The sequence below is a fragment of the Eschrichtius robustus genome, chromosome 18 (assembly GCF_028021215.1).
Source record: "Eschrichtius robustus isolate mEscRob2 chromosome 18, mEscRob2.pri, whole genome shotgun sequence".
Taxonomy (NCBI): Eukaryota; Metazoa; Chordata; class Mammalia; order Artiodactyla; family Eschrichtiidae; genus Eschrichtius; species Eschrichtius robustus.
Genome location: NC_090841.1, coordinates 82039559 through 82061191, shown reverse-complemented (window position 1 = coordinate 82061191; position 21633 = coordinate 82039559). Strand labels below are relative to the sequence as shown.

The 21633-nt window shown below is 42.1% G+C and overlaps 1 protein-coding gene across 1 annotated transcript in view; it reads right to left on the bottom strand.

Annotated features, from left to right (window-relative positions):
* UPF3A (UPF3A regulator of nonsense mediated mRNA decay) overlaps positions 1-20048 on the bottom strand; it is a 28290-nt gene extending 8242 nt beyond the window's left edge. The window contains 9 exon segments of the mRNA XM_068526830.1: positions 1766-2060; positions 3780-3940; positions 12118-12300; positions 12390-12445; positions 15748-15858; positions 15993-16091; positions 17275-17381; positions 18979-19085; positions 19817-20048. Of these exon segments, the coding sequence (XP_068382931.1) occupies positions 1766-2060; positions 3780-3940; positions 12118-12300; positions 12390-12445; positions 15748-15858; positions 15993-16091; positions 17275-17381; positions 18979-19085; positions 19817-20020 (1323 nt within the window). The 5' untranslated portion in view covers positions 20021-20048.
* Positions 20049-21633: the final 1585 nt, after the last annotated feature.

Genomic DNA, 21633 nt, shown 5'->3' with positions numbered 1-21633 from the left:
ACGAAAAGATGCTCAACGTCACTAATTATTAGAGAAATGCAAATCAAAACCACAATGAGGTATCACCTCACACTGGGCAAAATGGCCATCATTATAAAGTATACAAACAGTAAATGCTGGAGAGGGTGTGGAGAAAAGGGAACCTTCGTTCACTGTTGGTGGGAATGTAAATTGGTGCAGCCACTATGGCAAACAGTATGGAAGTTCCCTAAAAAACTAAAAATAGAGATAACATATTATTCAGCAATACCACTCCTGGGTATATATCTGGAAAACATAAAAACTCTAATTCGAAAAGATACATGCACCCAATGTACACAGCAGCACTATTTACAATACATAAGTCCCCTACATATGAACCTTCAAGTTGCGAACTTTCAAAGATGCAAACGTGTGTTCCATCAACGTCAGGTGTGAGTGAAATTGCAGCTTGCCCTCCATCTCCTATTGCTGACGACCCTTCAACTCTACCATCTCCCACCTCCTCTCCCTCCTCCAGTCAGTAACTCTTCTTGCCTGTTCACTTGATGCCAGCCCCTGTATGCCAGCTGTTGTACTGGACTACTGTACTTTTCAAGGTACTGTATTGTAAGATTAAAAATGTTTTCTTTATTTTTTGTTTTTTTATACAGTATTTGTGTGAAAAGTATTATACACCTATTACAGTACAGTACTATATAGCCGATTGTGTTAGTTGGGTACCTAGGCTAACTTTGTTGGACTTACAAACAAATTGGACTTATGAACATGCTCTAAGAATGGAACTCATTCATATGTAGCGGACTTGCTGTAGTCAAGATATGGAAGCAACCTAAATGCTCATCAACAGATGAATGGATAAAGAAGATGTGGTATATATACAATGGAATATTACTCAGTCATAAAAAAGAAGGAAATTCTGCCATTTGCAGCAACATGGATCAACCTAGAGATTGTCATACTAGGTGAAGTTAAGTTGGACAGAGAAAAACAAATACTATATGATATCACTTATATACAGAATCTAAAAATAATACAAATGAATCTATATACAAAACAGAAACAGGCTCACAGACATATAAAACAAACTTATGATTATAAAAGGAGAGAGGGAAGGAGGGAGGGACAAATTAGCAGTATGGGATTAACAGATACAAACTACTCTACATAAAAATAGATAAGCAACAAGGATTTACTGTATTAGCACAGGGAATTATAGTCAATATCTTGTCATAACCTATATTGGGATATAATCAGGAAAAAATGTCTGAATCAGTTTGCTGTACACCTGAAACTAACACAATATTGTAAATCAACTAAACTTCAATTTAAAAAAATCATAACTCTGTTAATGATGTACAAGAAAGCACCATGACATGTCATTAATATTTTCCTTACTGTCTTAGGGGTAAAATGTATAATCTTTCCATTACTTATTCTCAAGCAAATAGTGTGAATGTGCCAGTTTTATACTAAATAAAAGGTTCTTTTTCTTTCCTGGTTAAAAAAAAAATTGATTCTCTGAGAAAAGATGATGCTGGTTTCATTTCAGGACTTGGTGCCCTCTCACTGGACAAGAAAAACTGCTCTGCAAATACAGACTCTCAGGGCAGTGAGCTCCCTAGGACGCTGTCAGAACCTACGATCCTGCACCTCAAGACACCTCAAGACTCTTGGTTAGATAAAACATTTCTGCTTGGAAAAGCAGTTGTAAGCCTGCAGGATTACAGCTGACTCTGAGCAGACGAAAATGAAGTGAAAGACTATCCCCAGTGAATAAAAGAACCTTGCTTCCCGTGCGCTCCTTCTCGGCTGCCAGCCCACCTTCACTCTTCTCCCTTCCTGGTGTCTCTGCTGCCCCCACAGGGGCGCCCCCATCCTGGCTCCCCTTCTTCCCTCGGTCTGGGGTGAATCCTTTCCCCCTTTTCAGCTCTTCTGCGCTTCTTCCTGAAAACTTATCCAACTCATAGTGAGCTCTATGTTTTCTGCTGTCATCCAAGTGGTATCTTTGTGCTTCAAGTTCTTTTTCTCGGAATCTTCTCTCCATGTCCCTTTGCTCTTTATCACTGTCATTTTGTGACCTGTGATTCAACACAAATTATCAATAATCTTACATAAACTGCTTGTCAGTTGCCTGTCTTCCCTTCCAGACAACAAGTTCAAAAACAGGCAGGGGATATATAAGTCTGCTCACCACTGCAGTGCCAAGTTTGCACACGATGGGCACACGACAGGCATTCAACAAGAAACTTTTGAAAACATGAATAAACAATAGTAATAACAATATTTACTGTTACACTTGAGTGACACATATGTAGCAGGCACTATGCTAAGGTACCATATGCACATATTTTTATAATTCTTAGTAAATATAATCCTCCCGTTTTTTACAGATAAAGTAAATGAGACTAAAAGTACTCAAGGGACTTTCCTAGTAAGCCCAGATGCACATCCATCGTGACACAGAGCTGGTATTTACAGCTGAGTTTCTGTTCCAAGCAGAGCTAAAATTAACTAAAAAAATTAATGCACGCATATATCAAACTGTTAACTGAACAGTAAGTAAATAAGCAGCTGCTTAGCTCATCTGGTTCTTAAAGTCTTTCTCTCCACGAGCCTCACGTACCGTCTGTGGCTCCCCGCACGCAGTGGCCGCAGGGCTGATGGGAACAAAAAGAGCTACAAGCACAAATCTGTGCCAGAAACATGACAAAGGCACTGCTGTATCATAAGCAATAATAAGAGATATGCCTGTAACATAAACCAGAGTGATCATAGATTTGATAGTCATGTACAAATTAATCTTATAAACAAACCAATTAACCAGAACTCCTATAAAGAAGAAAGAAAACCTTTATCACAACTCTGTGCAAGAAAGGTAGTAAGAAGTCATTCCCAGTACTGTGATTCTGGGCAAAAAGCAGCCTAATCCCATGACCTTGCCATCTCCCCTCCAAACTCAAATCTACTTCCAGCCACCCCTCTCAGCAGAGTGGTCCTGGGCTCCAGGAAGCTCTGCAGGCGTCCACATGCAGGATATGGGGAGGAGCCCTGGGCCAGGGGAACAAGAATCCCAGCTGCACATGGCCCCCTGACTGTGGACCCAGGAGGGAGGGGCTCCCTGCTCAGAGACTGCCGTGCATCCTGTCCCCAGAGCACTGCTCAAACTCCTCTCATGGGCCGCTTGTGCGTGAGCAGGCGGAGGACACCCCCGCCGCACAGAGGCAGGGCCGGTGGAACACCAGCATCCAGAGCCGCCGGGCAGATCCTGGCGGGACCGGAGGGCTGACCACTCCAACAGAGGAAGGACAGCACTTTAGACTCCATTTCTGTATCACAGAAGATCTCCAGCGCCTAAAAGTCTGGGCTCTCCAATTTACAATTCTGCAGATACACTGAATGTGGTCTGGAAGATCAAATGGGCAAGATATCTCAAAACACAGAGGAAAATTACAAACTGATAAAAATCACCCAGTAAAGAGAGTGGGAAGAAGATCTTGAAGATGGGAAGTGCAAAGACAGGAACCCAAGAGAATAACCAGGAGAGGAGAGAGTGGAGGAAACAATACCAGGACACTTCCCTGTTTGAAGACAGCCTTGAGGAGGCAGACTGAACAGTTCACCATCAGCGTGACTGCTGGCCAAGGAGACAAAGATGTGCGCAAGCGCATCCCAGCAAACTCTTGAATTCCAAGTAGATTATGAAATATAAGCACTCATACTGACAAAGGATATACAACCACAACTCGATGACAATCTTGGGTGCTTAACATGGTCAGAGAAACAAAAGCACGGCTCACTTTTCCCTGAGTTCCTCCAGCGAGCTCTCCAAGGGCTTGGGCTTCATGACTACACAGCTGGCACCGGGTTCCTCTTTCCCATCTCTGGTGTCAATTTCCTCTCCTCTTTCTTTTGGTTTCTCAGTGCTTGACTCCTCTCCCTTTTCTGATTTCTTGAGAAGCTGAGAAATTATAATGCTAGTAAAATATCACTTTAGGAATATATTATAAAAGAAGGTATTTAATAAATAATTTAAAATATACACCAATATTGAGCCCAAATGTCTGAATAGCAAAAAAACATAAGCTAAAGGTCCAATGAACAGGTTTTTGGTTAAATACACAGGGGAACATTCTTTCAATGAAATACTTTCTAGTTATGAAAAACAATTTAGGATAATGTGATAAAAAGATATCATATTAACGAAGAAAAGAATGTTACAAAGTGGAATGATCCAATTTCTATTTGCATGTTGATTCACACACATAGAAAAACGTCTAAAAGGCTTGCAACACTGTGTTAAGAGTTATTATTTTTAGTTGGCAGAAATGAAATTATTTTCTTTCCTTTCATCTACAGGTTCCAGTTTTTCTAAAATGAACAAGTATTTGGTAATAAGGAAAAAAATTTTTTTAAAGGATGGCTTTATATTAATGACTTTGAGAATCGTTTTAAAAACACCTATTACTCTCTTTCTTGAAACAGATTTAGAAGGTTCCTATGATACATTCATTTTGGTATGAAATTGGGCCTTCCTCCCTGTTCTTGCTCTTCGAACTTTAAGTACCACAGGTAGAGTCAGTTTGTAGAACATGAACCGAAGTCTACTTGTGAGAATTTTGTTCTCACTTACAAAAGTGAACTTATGTAAGTTGCAGTAGAGAAAAACTATACACAGATACACTTAGACTAAATGAGTTCATTTAAGGATTAAGGATGAAACTGTCAGGCAAATGCTGCAAGCTGCTTCTCATCAGAGGTGTGGACTATGTTACCTGCCTATGGGGGATCCTTTCAGACAACAGTGTATCTTTTTTTTAATTAAAAAAGTAATATATGCAAACCACAGGGGAGTGCAACAGTTTAAGTCTCCATCCATCCAACAAATAATTTTGTGCACCTATGAACTGTTTTTACAATATTTCTAAAACCAAAGCTTTTTCCAACACCACCTCCCCAGCTGTCCAGCACAGGCTGGGTGTCCTATGACTCAACCCAGTTCTGACACTATCCACCTGGAATCAATGTCAGATCCCACAGGACTGTCCCCACTTCAGAGGCCTGTTGCAAGTCCCAGGTTGTCACCAGTACTTCTGACTGGCCGGCTATAAATTCAGGGGGTTCTTGAATGAGACTGACTCACGGAACTCAGGGAAGTGCTTTACTTACTATTACTGGTTTATTATAAAGGATACAACTCAGGCGCAGCCAGATGGGAGAGATGCACAGGGCTCCCTCGGGCTCCACCCCCTTGGCAGCGGGATATGTGTGTTCACCAGCTTGGATGCTCTTCAAACCCCACGCTTCAGGGACTTTTATGGCGACGCCGTTACACAGGCATCATTGATTAAACCTCTGACCGTTGGTGACTGAACTCAATCTCCAACGCTTTCCCTCTTTAGAGGTGGGGATGGGGCTGGAGGTTCCAATGCTCTAATCACACCTGGTCTTTCTGATGAGCAGCTCCCATCCTGAAGCTATCCAGGGTCCCAGCCACCTGTCAGCTCATTAGCATACAGAGGACACTCCTGTCACTCCAGAGATTACAAGGGTTTTAGCAGCTGTGTGCCATGAACTGGGGTAAAGACCCTGGGCTCAGTGCTAGGAATGCAGTTGTGGGTAAGAGACAAGTGCCCACAATTAAGGACTCACACTTGATAGTCTTGCCAAGGCAGTGGTGGCCATGGGGGTGGGAGAACGGTATACACAGTGACAAAAATAGAAAACTGTGAACCAGATAATCTCAGGTGGTATGAAACGCTACAAACACATGATAAACAGACTAAAAGGACAATGAGGTGTGGGGCAGGGGAGGAGGAGGAATGGTTTCTCAAGGGGGTCAGGGAAGACAGGGACCAGACAGTGAGGTGGGCCACTCATGAGAGGCCGTGAGTCTGGTGGGGGGAAGCTCCCTGCGAGGGGAGAGGTGGGGGCGGGAGGGAGCGGGGAAGGCAGCAGGGGTCAGGCCAAGTGTCCCTGGGCAGCCCACATCTGTGCTTGTTCTACATGCGTGTAACCTGATCTCACACACACATCTGTTTTTTTTTTTTTATGGTGTGTTAATTTCTGCTTTATAACAAAGTGAATCAGTTATACATATACATATGTTCCCATATCTCTTCCCTCTTGCATCTCCCTCCCTCCCACCCTCCCTATCCCACCCCTCTAGGTGGTCACAAAGCACCGAGCTGATCTCCCTGTGCTATGTGGCTGCTTCCCACTAGCTATCTATTTTACGTTTGGTAGTGTATATATGTCCATGCCACTCTCTCACTTTGTCACAGCTTACCTTCCCCCTCCCCATATCCTCAAGTCCATTCTCTAGTAGGTCTGTGTCTTTATTTCCGTCTTGCTCCTAGGTTCTTCATGACCTTTTTTTTTTTTTTTCTTAGATTCCATATATATGTGTTAGCATACGGTATTTGTTTTTCTCTTTCTGACTTACTTCACTCTGTATGACAGACTCTAGGTCCATCCACCTCACTACAAATAACTCAATTTCGTTTCTTTTTATGGCTGAGTAACATTCCATTGTATATATGTGCCACATCTTCTTTATCCATTCATCTGGTGATGGACACTTAGGTTGCTTCCATGTCCTGGCTATTGTAAATAGAGCTGCAATGAACATTTTGGTACATGACTCTTTTTGAATTATGGTTTTCTCAGGGTATATGCCCAGTAGTGGGATTGCTGGGTCGTATGGTAGTTCTATTTTTAGTTTTTTAAGGAACCTCCATACTGTTCTCCATAGTGGCTGTATCAATTTACATTCCCACCAACAGTGCAAGAGGGTTCCCTTTTCTCCACACCCTCTCCAGCATTTATTGTTTCTAGATTTTTTGATGATGGCCATTCTGACCGGTGTGAGATGGTATCTCATTGTAGTTTTGATTTGCATTTCTCTAATGATTAATGATGTTGAGCATTCTTTCATGTGTTTGCTGACAATCTGTATGTCTTCTTTGGAGAAATGTCTAATTAGGTCTTCTGCCCATTTTTGGATTGGGTTGTTTGTTTTTTTGATATTGAGCTGCATGAGCTGCTTGTAAATTTTGGAGATTAATCCTTTGCCAGTTGCTTCATTTGCAAATATTTTCTCCCATTCTGAGGGTTGTCTTTTGGTCTTGTTTGTGGTTTCCTTTGCTGTGCAAAAGCTTTTAAGTTTCATTAGGTCCCATTTGTTTATTTTTGTTTTTATTTCCATTTCTCTAGGAGGTGAGTCAAAAAGGATCTTTCTGTGATTTATGTCATAGAGTGTTCTGCCTATGTATTCCTCTAAGAGTTTGATAGTGTCTGGCCTTACATTTAGGTCTTTAATCCATTTTGAGTTTATATTTGTGTATGGTGTTAGGGAGTGTTCTAATTTGATACTTTTAACATGTACCTGTCCAGTTTTCCCAGCACCACTTACTGAAGAGGTTGTCTTTTCTCCACAGTATATTCTTGCCTCCTTTATCAAAGATAAGGTGACCATATGTGCGTGGGTTTATCTCTGGGCTTTCTATCCTGTTCCATTGATCTATATTTCAATACCATACTGTATTGATTTTGTGCCAGTACCATACTGTCTTGATTACTGTAGCTTTGTAGTATAGTCTGAAGCCAGTACCATACTGTCTTTTGTGCCAGTACCATACTGTGCCAGTACCATACTGTCTTGATTACTGTAGCCAGTACCATACTGTGCCAGTACCATACTGTCTTGATTACTGTAGCTTTGTAGTATAGTCTGAAGCCAGGGAGCCTGATTCCTCCAGCTCCAGTTTTCGTTCTCAAGATTGCTTTGGCTATTCGGGGTCTTTTGCATTTCCATACAAATTGTGAAATTTTTTGTTCTAGTTCTGTGAAAAATGCCAGCGGTAGTTTGATAGGGATTGCATAAAATCTGTAGATTGCTTTGGGTAGTAGAGTCATTTTCACAATGTTGATTCTTCCAATCCAAGAACATGGTATATCTCTCCATCTATTTGTATCATCTTTAATTTCTTTCATCAGTGTCTTATAATTTCCTGCATACAGGTCTTTTGTCTCCTTAGGTAGGTTTATTCCTAGATATTTTATTCTTTTTGTTGCAATGGTAAATGGGAGTGTTTTCTTTATTTCACTTTCAGATTTTTCATCATTAGTGTATAGGAATGTTAGCAGAAGGAAAGAAATCATAAAGATCAGATCAGAAATAAATGAAAATGAAATGAAGGAAACGATAGCAAAGATCAATAAAACTAAAAGCTGGTTCTTTGAGAAGATAAACAAAATTGATAAACCATTAGCCAGACTCATCAAGAAAAAAAAGGAGAAGACTCAAATCAATAGAATTAGAAAAGAAAAAGGAGAAGTAACAACTGACACTGCAGAAATACAAACGATCATGAGAGATTACTACAAGCAACTCTATGCCAATAAAATGGACAACCTGGAAGAAATGGACAAATTCTTAGAAATGCACAAGCTGCCGAGACTGAACCAGGAAGAAATAGAAAATATGAACAGACCAATCACAAGCACTGAAATTGAAACTGTGATTAAAAATCTTCCAACAAACAAAAGCCCAGGACCAGATGGCTTCACAGGCGAATTCTATCAAACATTTAGAGAAGAGCTAACACCTATCCTTCTCAAACTCTTCCAAAATATAGCAGAGGGAGGAACACTCCCAAACTCATTCTACGAGGCCACCATCACCCTGATACCAAAACCAGACAAAGATATCACAAAGAAAGAAAACTACAGGCCAATATCACTGACGAACATAGATGCAAAAATCCTCAACAAAATACTAGCAAACAGAATCCAACAGCACATTAAAAGGATCATACACCATGATCAAGTGGGGTTTATTCCAGGAATGCAAGGATTCTTCAATATACGCAAATCAATCAATGTGATACACCATATTAACAAATTGAAGGAGAAAAACCATATGATCATCTCAATAGATGCAGAGAAAGCTTTTGACAAAATTCAACACCCACTTATGATAAAAGCCCTGCAGAAAGTAGGCATAGAGGGAACTTCCCTCAACATAATAAAGGCCATATATGACAAACCCACAGCCAACATGGTCCTCAATGGTGAAAAACTGAAACCATTTCCACTAAGATCAGGAACAAGACAAGGTTGCCCACTCTCACCACTATTATTCAACATAGTTTTGGAAGTTTTAGCCACAGCAATCAGAGAAGAAAAAGAAATAAAAGGAATCCATACTATACATAGAGAATCCTAAAGATGCTACCAGAAAACTACTAGAGCTAATCAATGAATTTGGTAAAGTAGCAGGATACAAAATTAATGCACAGAAATCACACATCTGTTTTTAAAGAGCTTCGTGGAAAAGATCGCACAGCTCTTTCAGATAACAGTATTTATAGCCTACAATTTATATACAGTATTCGGGAATTTTACTTGTGACTTTGGTAACCTGGCTTCCTACTTCAACTTGAGCTCACTGCTTAGTTTTCAAGTCTCAGAGGAAAATAAACCACTGGGTGGCTCTCCTTGAATCATATTCTTCTTTACTGTTTAAAACAGCCATGAGGACCTCTCTCTGCCTCTTTACTTTTAGGGTATTAATACAAATTCTTTCGGGCTTTCTTTACAGATTTTATTTTTTAGGTTTTCTTTTTTTTTTTTTTTAATTTGAATTCTCTAGATGAATCTTAGGTCAGAGATCCCCAAATTGAGCACAGACGCTCATTAAAGGCTACGCTTGGAGTCAAATATGTACTGTCAGGTCAGAACACCAGACACTCGAAGGACAGAGAGGTAGGCGTCTCATGTCACTGGGGTCTAATCTGCCACCAGGATTCTGTTTTACCAGATTCAATAAGACTAAGCCTTTCTCTTGCTGTGCCTATGTTTTGGTTTCTTTTTTACTATATGAAGAGTCCTACAGTTACTTTTACTGACATAATTTGTTTTTATTTCTTTGGTTTATTTCGGATTCTAATTCCATATTCAAACATGTAAAAATAAAATGCTATATTCCAAATACTGTAAGTCTTACTTGAAATTATAGTCAAAATTGTAGGCTACACGTTTTAATGATTCTTCCTGAAAAACTCTCAAAGCTGTTGACAAAAATGCTTTTCAGAATATAAAGCATTAGGTGCTATTATTCTTTGCTGAGAAAGGTAAAGGAAAAGGTTAGACAATATTTGCATACCTGTAGATGTATACCTACTTCGCCCCCGGTCATGACAGAGCTGACTTTCTAAGATGACAAAGGCCTTCCCGTAATATTAAGGTTTCATTTTATTATCCTTCAAGGGCTGTTAATTTATACTGTTGAGACTACATAATGATTGTTATAGGAAGTATATCTGCTACACTTTTGTTATGAAGAATTGTGTTCATACTTAAACCACATGGACAAACAGAAGACACTCTCAGAGTTATTTCCAGAGGGACACCCTGGCTATGCCCATTATTAGGTCCATGTCCTGGCAGAGGTGGGATGGACGATCTTCATTTAATAATCTTGGCTGGGCTCCTCAATTTCATCAATGTTATTATCAGATTATGAGATTTTAAAACTACATAGATCTGTAACAATTGTCATCAAAGCCAAAATGAAGGAAACCACTCTGGCTGATTTCTTGTGGGTCAAACGGCTACCTACTCATCTTGCCCACTGAGGTTTTATCTTTGCAGTAAATGTGCTGCAGCAACGTGACCTGGCCCACACCTTCCATCAGGTTGAGTTTTTCAGCAAATCCTTAAACTTAAAAAGAGACATTTCAAGAAACAGTCTTCAGAGATTATGTTATTCATTAGTGCTGTTCATCAGATAGTTCAGGTTTTCCTCCTGGCACTTGCAATGTCCCTCAGCTGGAGATTAGGTGGAGACGTGCACCGTGTTTTGGCCAGTGAAATGTGGGCAGATGGGACCTGTCACTTCCGTGTCGAAGGTTTAAGAACCAGTGTGCAATCTGCTGTGTTACACACCCCCTTCCCCTTCATAACGACTGTGGAAGCAAGTGCAAGGTGGAGCCTCATCAGCTTGGCTCACTGGACGGCTATGATGAGCAACGCACAATGGACACGTAACGTGAACAAGAGGAGGACTTGAGCTGCATGAAACCAATGAGATCTTGAGACTATTTTTACTGCAGCATAACCTAGTCAGTCCTGATCGATATAAACGGCTGTGTGTTTCATAGGGATATGGTTAAGAAATTCCCTCCATTGCTAGTGAACCCCGTATGACCACCTATGGGAGACATTGTTTTAGAAGCAAAGGCCTAGAAAAAGCTTTGCTATCCTTGAAGAAATGGCATGTTTTCTCCTCATGGATAATGAAAACTACGTTTCTGATCAACTTTTCTGTTTTTGACTGCCGAGCATATCAGAAACTAATCTATGGCTCAACTATGGCAACTGTGATCTCTTCCCTATCCTTTCCTTTCTACCTCTGTTCCCGCAAGTCCTGACCTTTCATTTTTTTCCTTTCTATTATACAATTTTAGTGAATCCCTAAAAGGCACCTTAAACCCTTTGTGGAAGAGGTAAGATTCACATGAGGTTGAAATCTAGGCTTAAAGTCATCTGAGCAGAATACTAAGAAGGTAGGGGCTGACCCCAATTTGGGCAATAAATTTTACATAGAGAATAATTCCCTCTATGGGAATTAAACCACCCTCCTAAATGAATGCATCAGTCAAAGGAAAAATTGTGCAAGAGATGTAGAAACCATTGCTGCTACCACAAAAGAAATGATACAACCCAGTTCTATGAGTCAGTCGGCATAAAGAAAGGCCAGTAGACCCAAAGCCAGTGGGTTTCAAATGTGTAGTTTTTTAGTCAGGAAATCTTTCTTGAAAGGCAAATATAAGCAGAAGCCCAGCCTATGACATTTAAATGTGGGCTCCTCTGGGTGAAGTGCTTCTGTCACACCCAGGAGCCTGGTCCTCGCCCACTCTTCCACCCATGTGGTAGCCCAAACACAGCATGCTCAAGAAACCCCTGGGGCTCAGGGAACACCATCTGAGAACTACTGTCATAGAACAGAGAAAAAGAACAATAATAGTGAAAGACTACACTAATGAAAATGTTCTGAAAGTTCTGAAGAGCTAAAATACCTAAAAGGTTGAACTATTTTTGGAAAAAAGAAATAAAACATCTCCTCAAAATTACCTTCATCCTTACTTCTTTCTCAGCAGTTTTCTTCTGTTTTTCTGCTGCTTTCCTCTTACATTTCTCCTCTTCCCTTCTCCTTCTTATCTCTTCTTCCCTTCTCCTTCTTATCTCTTCTTCCCGTAAGTGTTTCCTTTCCAACTCCCTCCTCCTCCGTTCTTCTCGCTTTTCTTCTCGAATTCTCTAAAGATGTGGAAAGTATGTGTATAAATTGTCTGCACGGACATGATGGGAACAAGAAGGCTATTCATTGGGTAAAAGGCCAGACCTACCTGCTTTTCCAATTTTCTATTTTTAATATATTCCAAAAGAGGTGTGGTTCTTCTAGCTAAAATACAAAAATTGCAATGTAGTATTTAACTCTAAAATAAGATTTCTTTAAATACTTGCTTTCAATTTAATCTTTAAAATAATTAAGGGAAGATTCTATCATTTTAAAACTTACATGAGCCTACACTGTATTTGGGGGAGCTCCTACTCTATCACTATAAAGTCAAGTAATTTGGAGGTACTGACAGTCTTATACACACTAGGCATTTAATTCCTGATTCTTAAGCGAGTCTCATACATTACTCACAAAAATGGTATAAAGCAAAAAAGCAAAATGAAAACAATACATTAAACTTCCCAAACTTTATAACATATTTATATACAGACGGCCCTCCGTACCCACTGGTTCCACATCCGCAGATTCAACCAACTGTGGATCAAAAATATATGGGAAAAAAAATTCCAGAAAGTTCTAAAAAGCAAAACTTTGACTTTGCAACTCAGTGGCAACTATTTCCATAGCATTCACAGTGTACCAGGTATTACAACTAATCTGGACATGACTTACAGTATACAGCAGGATGTGGGTAAGCTGCATGCAAATATAATGCCATTTTATAGAGGGGACTTAAGCACCCACAGAGGCCAGGGCGGGGCTGGAAAGGAGTGAGGACTCTGCCCTGCACTGTGGTGGTTCTGGGCTTGTCAACTAGGGCAGAGCTGAGACCTACCTGGCTGGGGCTGGGGAGCTGATGCTGAGGCCCCACCTGCCTTCCCTCCTTTCTTACAAACACCTGCCTTGCTCCCCCAAAGGACTGATGTGGTGGGTAAATGGGACCCTGTATAAGAAAGTGCTTTACAAACCATAAAAGTGTATCATTTACTAAACAGAAGATGCGCAACCACGCAGTACCACACTGATTTAACCAACAGCAGAACCGTTCTCGCTTCCTAGGCTTGGCGACAACCACCTACGAGGAAGCCGGTCCCACGGTTGCTGAGTCTCGGAGCTGGGACCTGAGCCCAGGCCTGTCTGCTCTAAAGACCCTGATGTGCCGGCACTAACCTGCAACTTCACAGTGAACGAACATCTGCATTCAACCCACACCGCTCAGCCCTGACCACAAGAATCCACTAAAGGTCAAAATCTAAGAAAAGAAAAAGGCGTTTGCCATGAATTGCCGGATTAAGACTAGATTTAAATAGGCAGAAAGAGGAATCACAAAGTTCTATAGCCTCGTCCTGGGCTAGTGGATTCTAAGTCACATTTGTTCATTCAGTAAATAATTACGGAGCACCGACTGTGCACCGAGCGCTGGGCGAGGCGCTGGGAACAGGAGAGGACAGGCACGTCCCTCCTCTGCAGGAGGGTGGCTGGACTCTGGGTGGGGGGATGTGTGTGTGATCAGCAAGTGGATATCTAACAACTGCCCAGAAGTGAAAGATCTTGCTACTTCCCTGCAGCGGCCCTGTACAAGGGCATTTAAGAAGAAGCAGGAAAGAAACAGGATGAGGAGGGTGAGTTCTGTAAATAATTTCTAATTTGCTGCTTCATGTAACTCTTCTTAAATTTACCATGTTCTACAGTGAAATCGCGATTTGCCCTCAATACTGTTTCTTCCCCATGTCAGTCCGGGTGCCATAACCCACTGACCTGCTCAAGTCAGGCTTCTGGAGGCCTTGATCCTTTCTGCTTTCTTACCCTCCCACCCAATCCTCAGCCAGTCTGGTCAGTTCAACCTCCAGAACACATGCTGACTCTGCCGCCCTCGTCCAAGCAGCCTTCCCTGACGACAGCAAGAGCCTCCTAACCAGAGCCCAGCTTCTCCATCTTATGGAGCAACCAGAGTGACGAGGAAAAAAATCAATCAGACCACATCACTCCCTCGGTCCCCAGCTGTCCCTCAAATAAAATCCAGCCCATCATGCTGTGGTCCCACCTCTCCAGCTACTCCGCTCCTTGCCCACCATGTGCCAACCACACAGGCGTGCGCCCCGCTCCTGCAGGCCCAGACCTCCAGCCTCCAGCCCTTGTGTTTGGAGTTCCCTCTTCTTCTGTCTCTTGGCCCAGCTGGTCTCGGCTCAAATACGGTCTCAGAGGGGCCTCTCTCTCTATCCCATTCTTCTATTCCATTACGTCTGCGGCACTTATCACAAGTGGAAATGCTCTGGCTTGAGCATTTCTGCATGTGTTTGCTACAGTCACCCCAGTAGGAGGGCAGCTGCATGAGGGCAGAAGCCTGTGTATCCTGTTCCGGTGCTGTCCCCATGCCCAGGCTCAGAGTCGGTACCCAGTCAACATGTGCTAAGCACATCTCCATAAATTCTTTAGTGAATAAAGATCCTTTGAGCCACACATTAAATCACCTCTTATAAAATATAAAACTTCATTATTAGACTAATGAAGAATCCTTCAATAATGTTAACCTTTTTTATTAATTTACTCAACACATATTTACCAAATACCTAAACTTGTTCAAGCAATGTGTTACATCCTAAGACTACAAAGACAAAAATACATTTCTCTTGGGGGGGTGGAGAGACAAAGTGAGAGGAGAGTTAATGCAGAGGGAGACAGACAAATAAGAAGATACATTATAAACAGTGTAACCATTCTGTCCTGTAAGTCTTAGTGGGTGAGCAGGAGGTAGGCATGGGGAAGGGAGGGCAGAACAGGTGGGAGGAGCGCTGGGCTGCAAGGTGAAGCCCCACCCCAGCAGAGGCAGGAAGGGAGACACTCCAAGCATGTTTGGGAGAGACAAGCAGGTTGCCTGATAGAGAAAGGAGTTTCAAGTCTACTCTTGAGTTCTGGGGGAATGCTACTAGGAGAGAGCCATTTCCAAAATATTCCACTCGGGGGTAGAGGGTTGAAGGCCTGATTCAAACCAGATTCTGTGCTCTGGCTGGGCTTACCCACTCATCTGCCTCACTCGCTCAGGGGCCTTGATAGTTTTTTGAACAACAGCAAGATGACCTCATACTTAAGCAAAGCATCTCCTGCTCTTTGCAAAGATGACTGACTTCAACTTTGAGACATAAGCTTACCTGATGCAGCCCGGCACACAGCACTCAAATGTCTTCTCTACAGCTCATTCAGAAGCGTCATAACTTTGAAACAAAATGACTGTAACTGAAAACTCAGGTGCTCTCCCTCCATCAACAGATGCTCAGAAATATTTTCCCAAGTTACCATCCTGCCACCCTTTTCCTTTTGTCAAAACTGGGAAATACTCTGTATTTCTGCCAAGCCTGTCACATGTGTCAATTTTCTATAATAATCATGAAAAAGGAAAACCAAATATATACTCTATAAATACATATCTCAATAAAGTAAAGAGGAAAAAAATGAGCAAAACAGACCAATAAGTTCTCTTGTCTTTGCCTCTATGTCTCCCAGAAGAGTTTCAGGATTGGCACTAGTTTTCTCCTCCTCCACACAGTAAGTTTCTAAAAACTTCTTATATTCTGGATCTATAAATTAAGATAGAAAGAAAATCAATATATTCTTCCCCATATAGGGAGAGAAATTATATTTGACCAATGTGTCTTATTTGACCAATGTGTTTAATGCAGTTTCACAATCCAGCATTTGAAAAAGGACTCACCATCTTCAATGCTTCCGGCTTGGGCGTCTTTTTTCTTTAGCTTCTTTTTGGCTGTCTTCTGGAATGGAGCAAATTCTACCACTGCAGGATATTCTAGGCCTTTAACAGGAAACAAATTACAAAAGCCATTCTGAAATTCTACTGTATTCATTTTAAAACAATAGTCTAGCTTACTTAAGCACTGAGCATAGCATTGACAATACTACTGTTTAAAATATAATTTAATTATACTTTCAAGTAACAGTAATCTTAGCACATCAAACTCCAGATTTAAACAAAGGATGAGCACTTATTTACTAAATAACACAATTCCTCGTATTGTAGTTGTGGTTACATGACTGAATACATTCAAAATTCATTAAACTGTATACCTTAAAGTGGTTTTTTTTTACCATATGTAATTTCTACCTCAATAAACCTTATCGCTCTCCCACCAAAGAGTTTATTTTGGAATACCTTTCAATAGGTGTCCTAGTCACATCTTACATTTTTTAATTTTAAAAGGTTAATTCAATTATCAATCTGGTATATGAGTTCAAGGAAATGACTGTTTACAAGAGACACTCAGCTAAAAGAGAGGGTTTCAAAGGGTGTTCATGATACCCAGGTAAGATTTGCTTCAAATAGAAAAATCTAGAATGAAAGTCACTTGAAGCTGCCTCTGTTGTTATGTAGGGGTGGCGGGGAACAGACACACAGGAACGCTCGCGGAGAGCATCTGCCTCACCGAGAGACGGAACACTTCTACCCTGCTACCAAACCCGCTGAGTGATCGCTTTCACATTTGCCAGAGGACTATGATACTTTAACTCTCATGTATCTGGAAGACACTTTTGAGTATTTATTTTATTCTCAACTACTCAGAATAAAGTCAAGAACCAGGAGGAGAGAAGGGCTTCAGACAGACAGGGACAATGTCTGCTTCATTTTCAATGCTGCATCCATGATGCCTAGTACATAGTACCAGAATAAAATAATTTAGTTTGGGAACGTAAAAGAGTAAAGTTCACTTATCCAGAAAACTCATTTATGTGAAAAACTTCGCTCTCTGATGATAATACCTAAATAGGTTGTCACTACACAAAATTGCTATAATTCTTTGGTTTATATGTAATTTTAATTTTTAACATAAGCCCATAATCACAATAACATACTCAAAATTTATGAATTTATTTTAGATTAGCGTCTAAGGACTCTTAATTAAAATTCACAAACATCCAGCAAAACTTAATTAATGTACTTAGAAATTATAATAAAGAGTTTAAAAAGCCAATGACCCAACCTTTACTGTCAATGAAGATATATCCATCAAAACGATCTCTAAAAAGCAGGATGTCATCAGGATTTCTAAAATTAATGTACGCTCTTGAATAGAGATGAGGATGAAGACTGAAAGAAGAGATAACAATGAAAATAGTAAAAAAACTTAAGACTTCTTTTAATATTGTCTTTTTTTTTTTTTTTCTGGATACAACAAACTACTTCAGATAAAACCTTTATGCCAAAGAACCATTTCTCAGTTAATTACAACAATCTGGATATTCTTTAGCAAATAAACCAAAAACAAACAAAATATTAACCGAGATCTTTTTAATGATTTGGGAGAGACAATTTAGGTTGGTTTTTCTACTGCACAGAGCCAGGGTTAAAATACTGGTCCTCAGAGGTAGAAAATCAAAGGCAAGGTTATTCAAAGATCATTCCTAATCATGTATCATGACTGCAATAAAACCTAATCACAATTCATTCAGAGAAGGAAATGTTGTATTGTAAAAGAGCTCCTTTACTGATTTAGAGAACACATTTAGGTATCTTAAAAGGGTATTTAATTGTAGCACATGGCATAGGATCTACAGAAGAACTAAGCCTTTCCCCTCTAGCTCACAGCTACCCATATCCTTCATAGGTGGGAACTTTCAACCCCATTTCACAGATGAGAACACTGAGGCTCAGAGAAATTAGGTGCTCACAGAGGGAGGAGTTAGTAAAATGGTGGGACTGGGATTCCAACCTGAGTCACTCTGAGTCCAGTGCCTGACATCCTGTAACTGTACTAGTTTTCTTAAACTTTAGTCATTTCAAAAAATCATGTTTATGTTGGGTTTTTTTTAACCAAATCTACATTTACCTGTGATATTTTTCTTTGACTGAACTGACATTTTTTACTTAAATGTATTTATTCAAAAGGAAAGTTTATAATGGCTACCATAAATGAGAACTCATGATATGAAAGAGAAAAAGAATAATAAAGATAATAAGAAATCACATAGTGAAAATCACCAAATTCTAGCTGAACTGTCATCTGTTGGGCTAACTTGAGGTCTGCTCTCTTTTTTAATAAAGAGAATATTTTGAAGTGCTGAATTATTGTCAGAAACATCTTCCTACCAAGCTGTAAAAGGGAACTGAAAAAGATATAACTTAGCGGGGGTGGGATGAGGGTTGGGATGTCAGTGATAGAAGGGAACACTAGGGGCTTCTGGGGTCTGGAATATTCTGCTTCTTTATCTGTGTGTTCATTAGGGTTATACATCTATTATTTATTCACTTTTCTTTCTTATATCTTAATACAATTTACTTTAAAAGGTTATATGAAATAAGGTTTACTGATATCCAAAATAAAAAAATTAAGTAATACGTTGTTAGACTGCTTTTCATTTTAGGCTATGGTGGTGCTATGGAGATCTTCAAATCTGTTTTAGGGAAATTTAATTATCTGCCTACTTAGAAATAACTTGCAGAAATAAAGGCCTGCACTGATTTCGCGTATATGTGGGAAGGAAGATGGAAACAGAGATGGCTTCTATTATCTATATTACTTTACCATCAACTGACAAAACCTCTCGCCTTTTTCTTTTTGGCCATGCCGCACAGCTGGTGGGATCTCAGTTCCCCGACCAGCGGTTGAACCCGGGCTCCGAGTCCTAACCATTAGGCCACCAGGGAACTCCCGCTCAGCCTCGGAACGTTGGTAAAATCTTCTCACCTGAGATCAGCAGTAAAGAGCCCGAAGTAGTCATGTGCGGGCAGCGGGTGAAGCTGCTCTTCCAGCTGCTCCTTGGTGAGGCTGGGAGGAAGCCGCCGGATGACCACCTGGGGAGAAACGCTGGCTGGGTTTCCTTTCACTAGCACTGTATTAAGCTTACCTGAAAGCTTGGTCACCTGTGTTTATGCTCAGAGTAAAATCTAACCCAGGAGTCCAGCAGAAACACGCATTTTAGTAAAGATTAAGGAACATATGCATGGAGAACATGGCTGTCAAAAGAATAACGAGGGCTGAATAAAGTAAAAGGGATCGGTGAGGTCAGAAAAGGCTGGGCGTAGCAGCCGTTTTTCATGAAATCTTTTCATTAAAACCAGATAACTGTTGGTATGTGCCCGCCTCCACGCTCCCTACCAGGAGGTAAGGTATATGCAGGGCAACATCCACAGCAGCAAAGCACGGGGTAGACACCTTCCGCCTCCCGCCCGCAGGGTCCACCCGCGTCCACTCCAGCGCCACGGGCTCTGCTCTCCCGGCTGCGCCGTCTCCCCTGGACCGGACCGGACCCTCGGCAACGTGGAAGGCTACTGCCCGGCACTGGTAAGCCCAGCGTCCCAGCCTCGACGGGAAACACCCACAGGCTGAAGTGACTTTTCTTCCTCCAAAGCCAGAAAAGATAGCGTCAAGGGCTCCCTAGCAGCCCAGACGCCGCTGGGGCAGCGCAGCCCGGCCGCTGTCCGCGGTGCTGAAGGGCCCGCGGCTCCGCCCCGGAGCGCAGGGTTACGGCTCCTTCGGCCCCGCCCCTCACGTCGCCCCGCCCCTCACACCGCCCCGCCCCCACCTTGCTGAGGACCGTCCTCTTTTCCTCGCGAGGTTTGACTGCACCGCCCCCACAGCCGGAGGAGGAGGCTACCGGCGCTTCAGGCTCCCGGCGCTGAGACTCCCGGCGGAAGTGGCTTTCTGTGGGCGACGGCTTCTCCTTCCCGCTCGGACCCCGCGTAGTAACGGCCACCCCTGGGCTCCCCTCTCCCTCCTCCGAACGCATCCCACACCCGCCGCTGAGCCGCCGCAGCCTCTCGTCAGGGCCGAAATCTCGCGAGGACTGGGCCGCCCCGCCCAGTCCCCACTGTTCAGAGGCCGCACGCCCCCTCCACCGTGCCTGACTGCACGTCCGCATCCCCTTCCCGTCCCCCGACTTCCGTTGCCGCGCCCGTCCGGGGCCGGGGGACGCGCGTGGGGAGGGACGTTCGGCTCCTGGACGTGGGGGCGGAGGGGGGGAGCGTGTGCGGGGCCAGGACCTGGAGCTGGAGCTGGGCTGCCGAGGGCGGGCCCTGGCCCTGCGGGGGCGGCCCCGAGAGCGGCGGTCAGCTCGGGGCCGATGCCCCGGTCTCCTTGCAGCCCGACTTACAAGGGTCTGGGGGTGGACGGGGGCTTGGCGGCCTCGCCCAGGAGCGGGTCAGCGGGAAGTTCGGGACCTGAGGACTTGGCTCAAGCGGGAGCCTTGAATTGGGCTGTGCAGGACTGGATCTCTTTCCCACCGAGAAGAGCTGGCCGTTTGGCTAAACATCCCAGAGAATGACATACACGTGCTTAATAAAATGTTTACAGCTATTTATTCTTTTCCAAGGAAATCTGAACGTTTCATCAGAGGGTAGCAATTACATTCAAGAAAACGCAAGCGATTGACAAAACAGCACAAATCAGTACATGGCTTTCCTCTACGGAGTAGAATAAATGCCCCAGCGTTGAGAGAAGAAATTGGCCGCAGAGAAAGAAGGCTCACTTCGACGGTCCTTAGGACTCAGGTGTCAAGAAATGGAGTAGCTCAGACTCATGGCACTCAAAACAGGGCCTTAATGTTTTCCAATATAATTTTCGCTCAAATTTTTGAGGCGCTCAATGGGACAGCAGCCATGTTTTTCTTTTACAAACATTCAGGCAGAAACACTTTTGGTTAGAATAATTCATATAGAGGTTAATTTTTAAATGCCACGTTTTTTCATATTTTCAACTTATTCGTGTTGGCTATGTTTTTCATTCGTAGCACCTTTCTTCCCAGAACTTTAAGTACCAACAAACATAGAAACTGGAGAATAGAGTAATCGAGGCATTAATTAAGAGATTAAGGGAATCGCTGGCAGCCACTCGGAGTAAATCCAGGTTTAACTCAATCCAGTCCTTTATCCCTGAACCACTCACTACCTATGAACACAATTGAAATGTGTTATTTTAAATGGGCTGAAAGACTCAAAACAGCAGTTCCAAAACTGAGTTCTCTAAAACCCCAGAAAGGAGGCCAGGAGCAGTTTTCATTATTTCAAATAAAGTCTAAAGGAATCCTATAGGAACAAAGTATGATGAAGTTGCACACACTAGATCCACAGTTTCCTTTTCTGTCTCCAGTCAACTCGGTATTGAAAGCCTAGTTCTCCTGATCAAAAGCTCTTACTGTGACAAAGAAAAGGAAAATGTGGTTGTCGGAGAAGATGGTTTATTATATCCCGAGGGTGGGAGGTAGGGGCAGAAGGGGCTGATGGTGAGAAATGGCAGAACTTTAGAATTCACGTTGGATGGAATTATTCTTTAAATACAATTTTATAATACAAATTTCAAGACAGTGAATGACATACACTTGTAAAATCGCTTATGATTTTATAT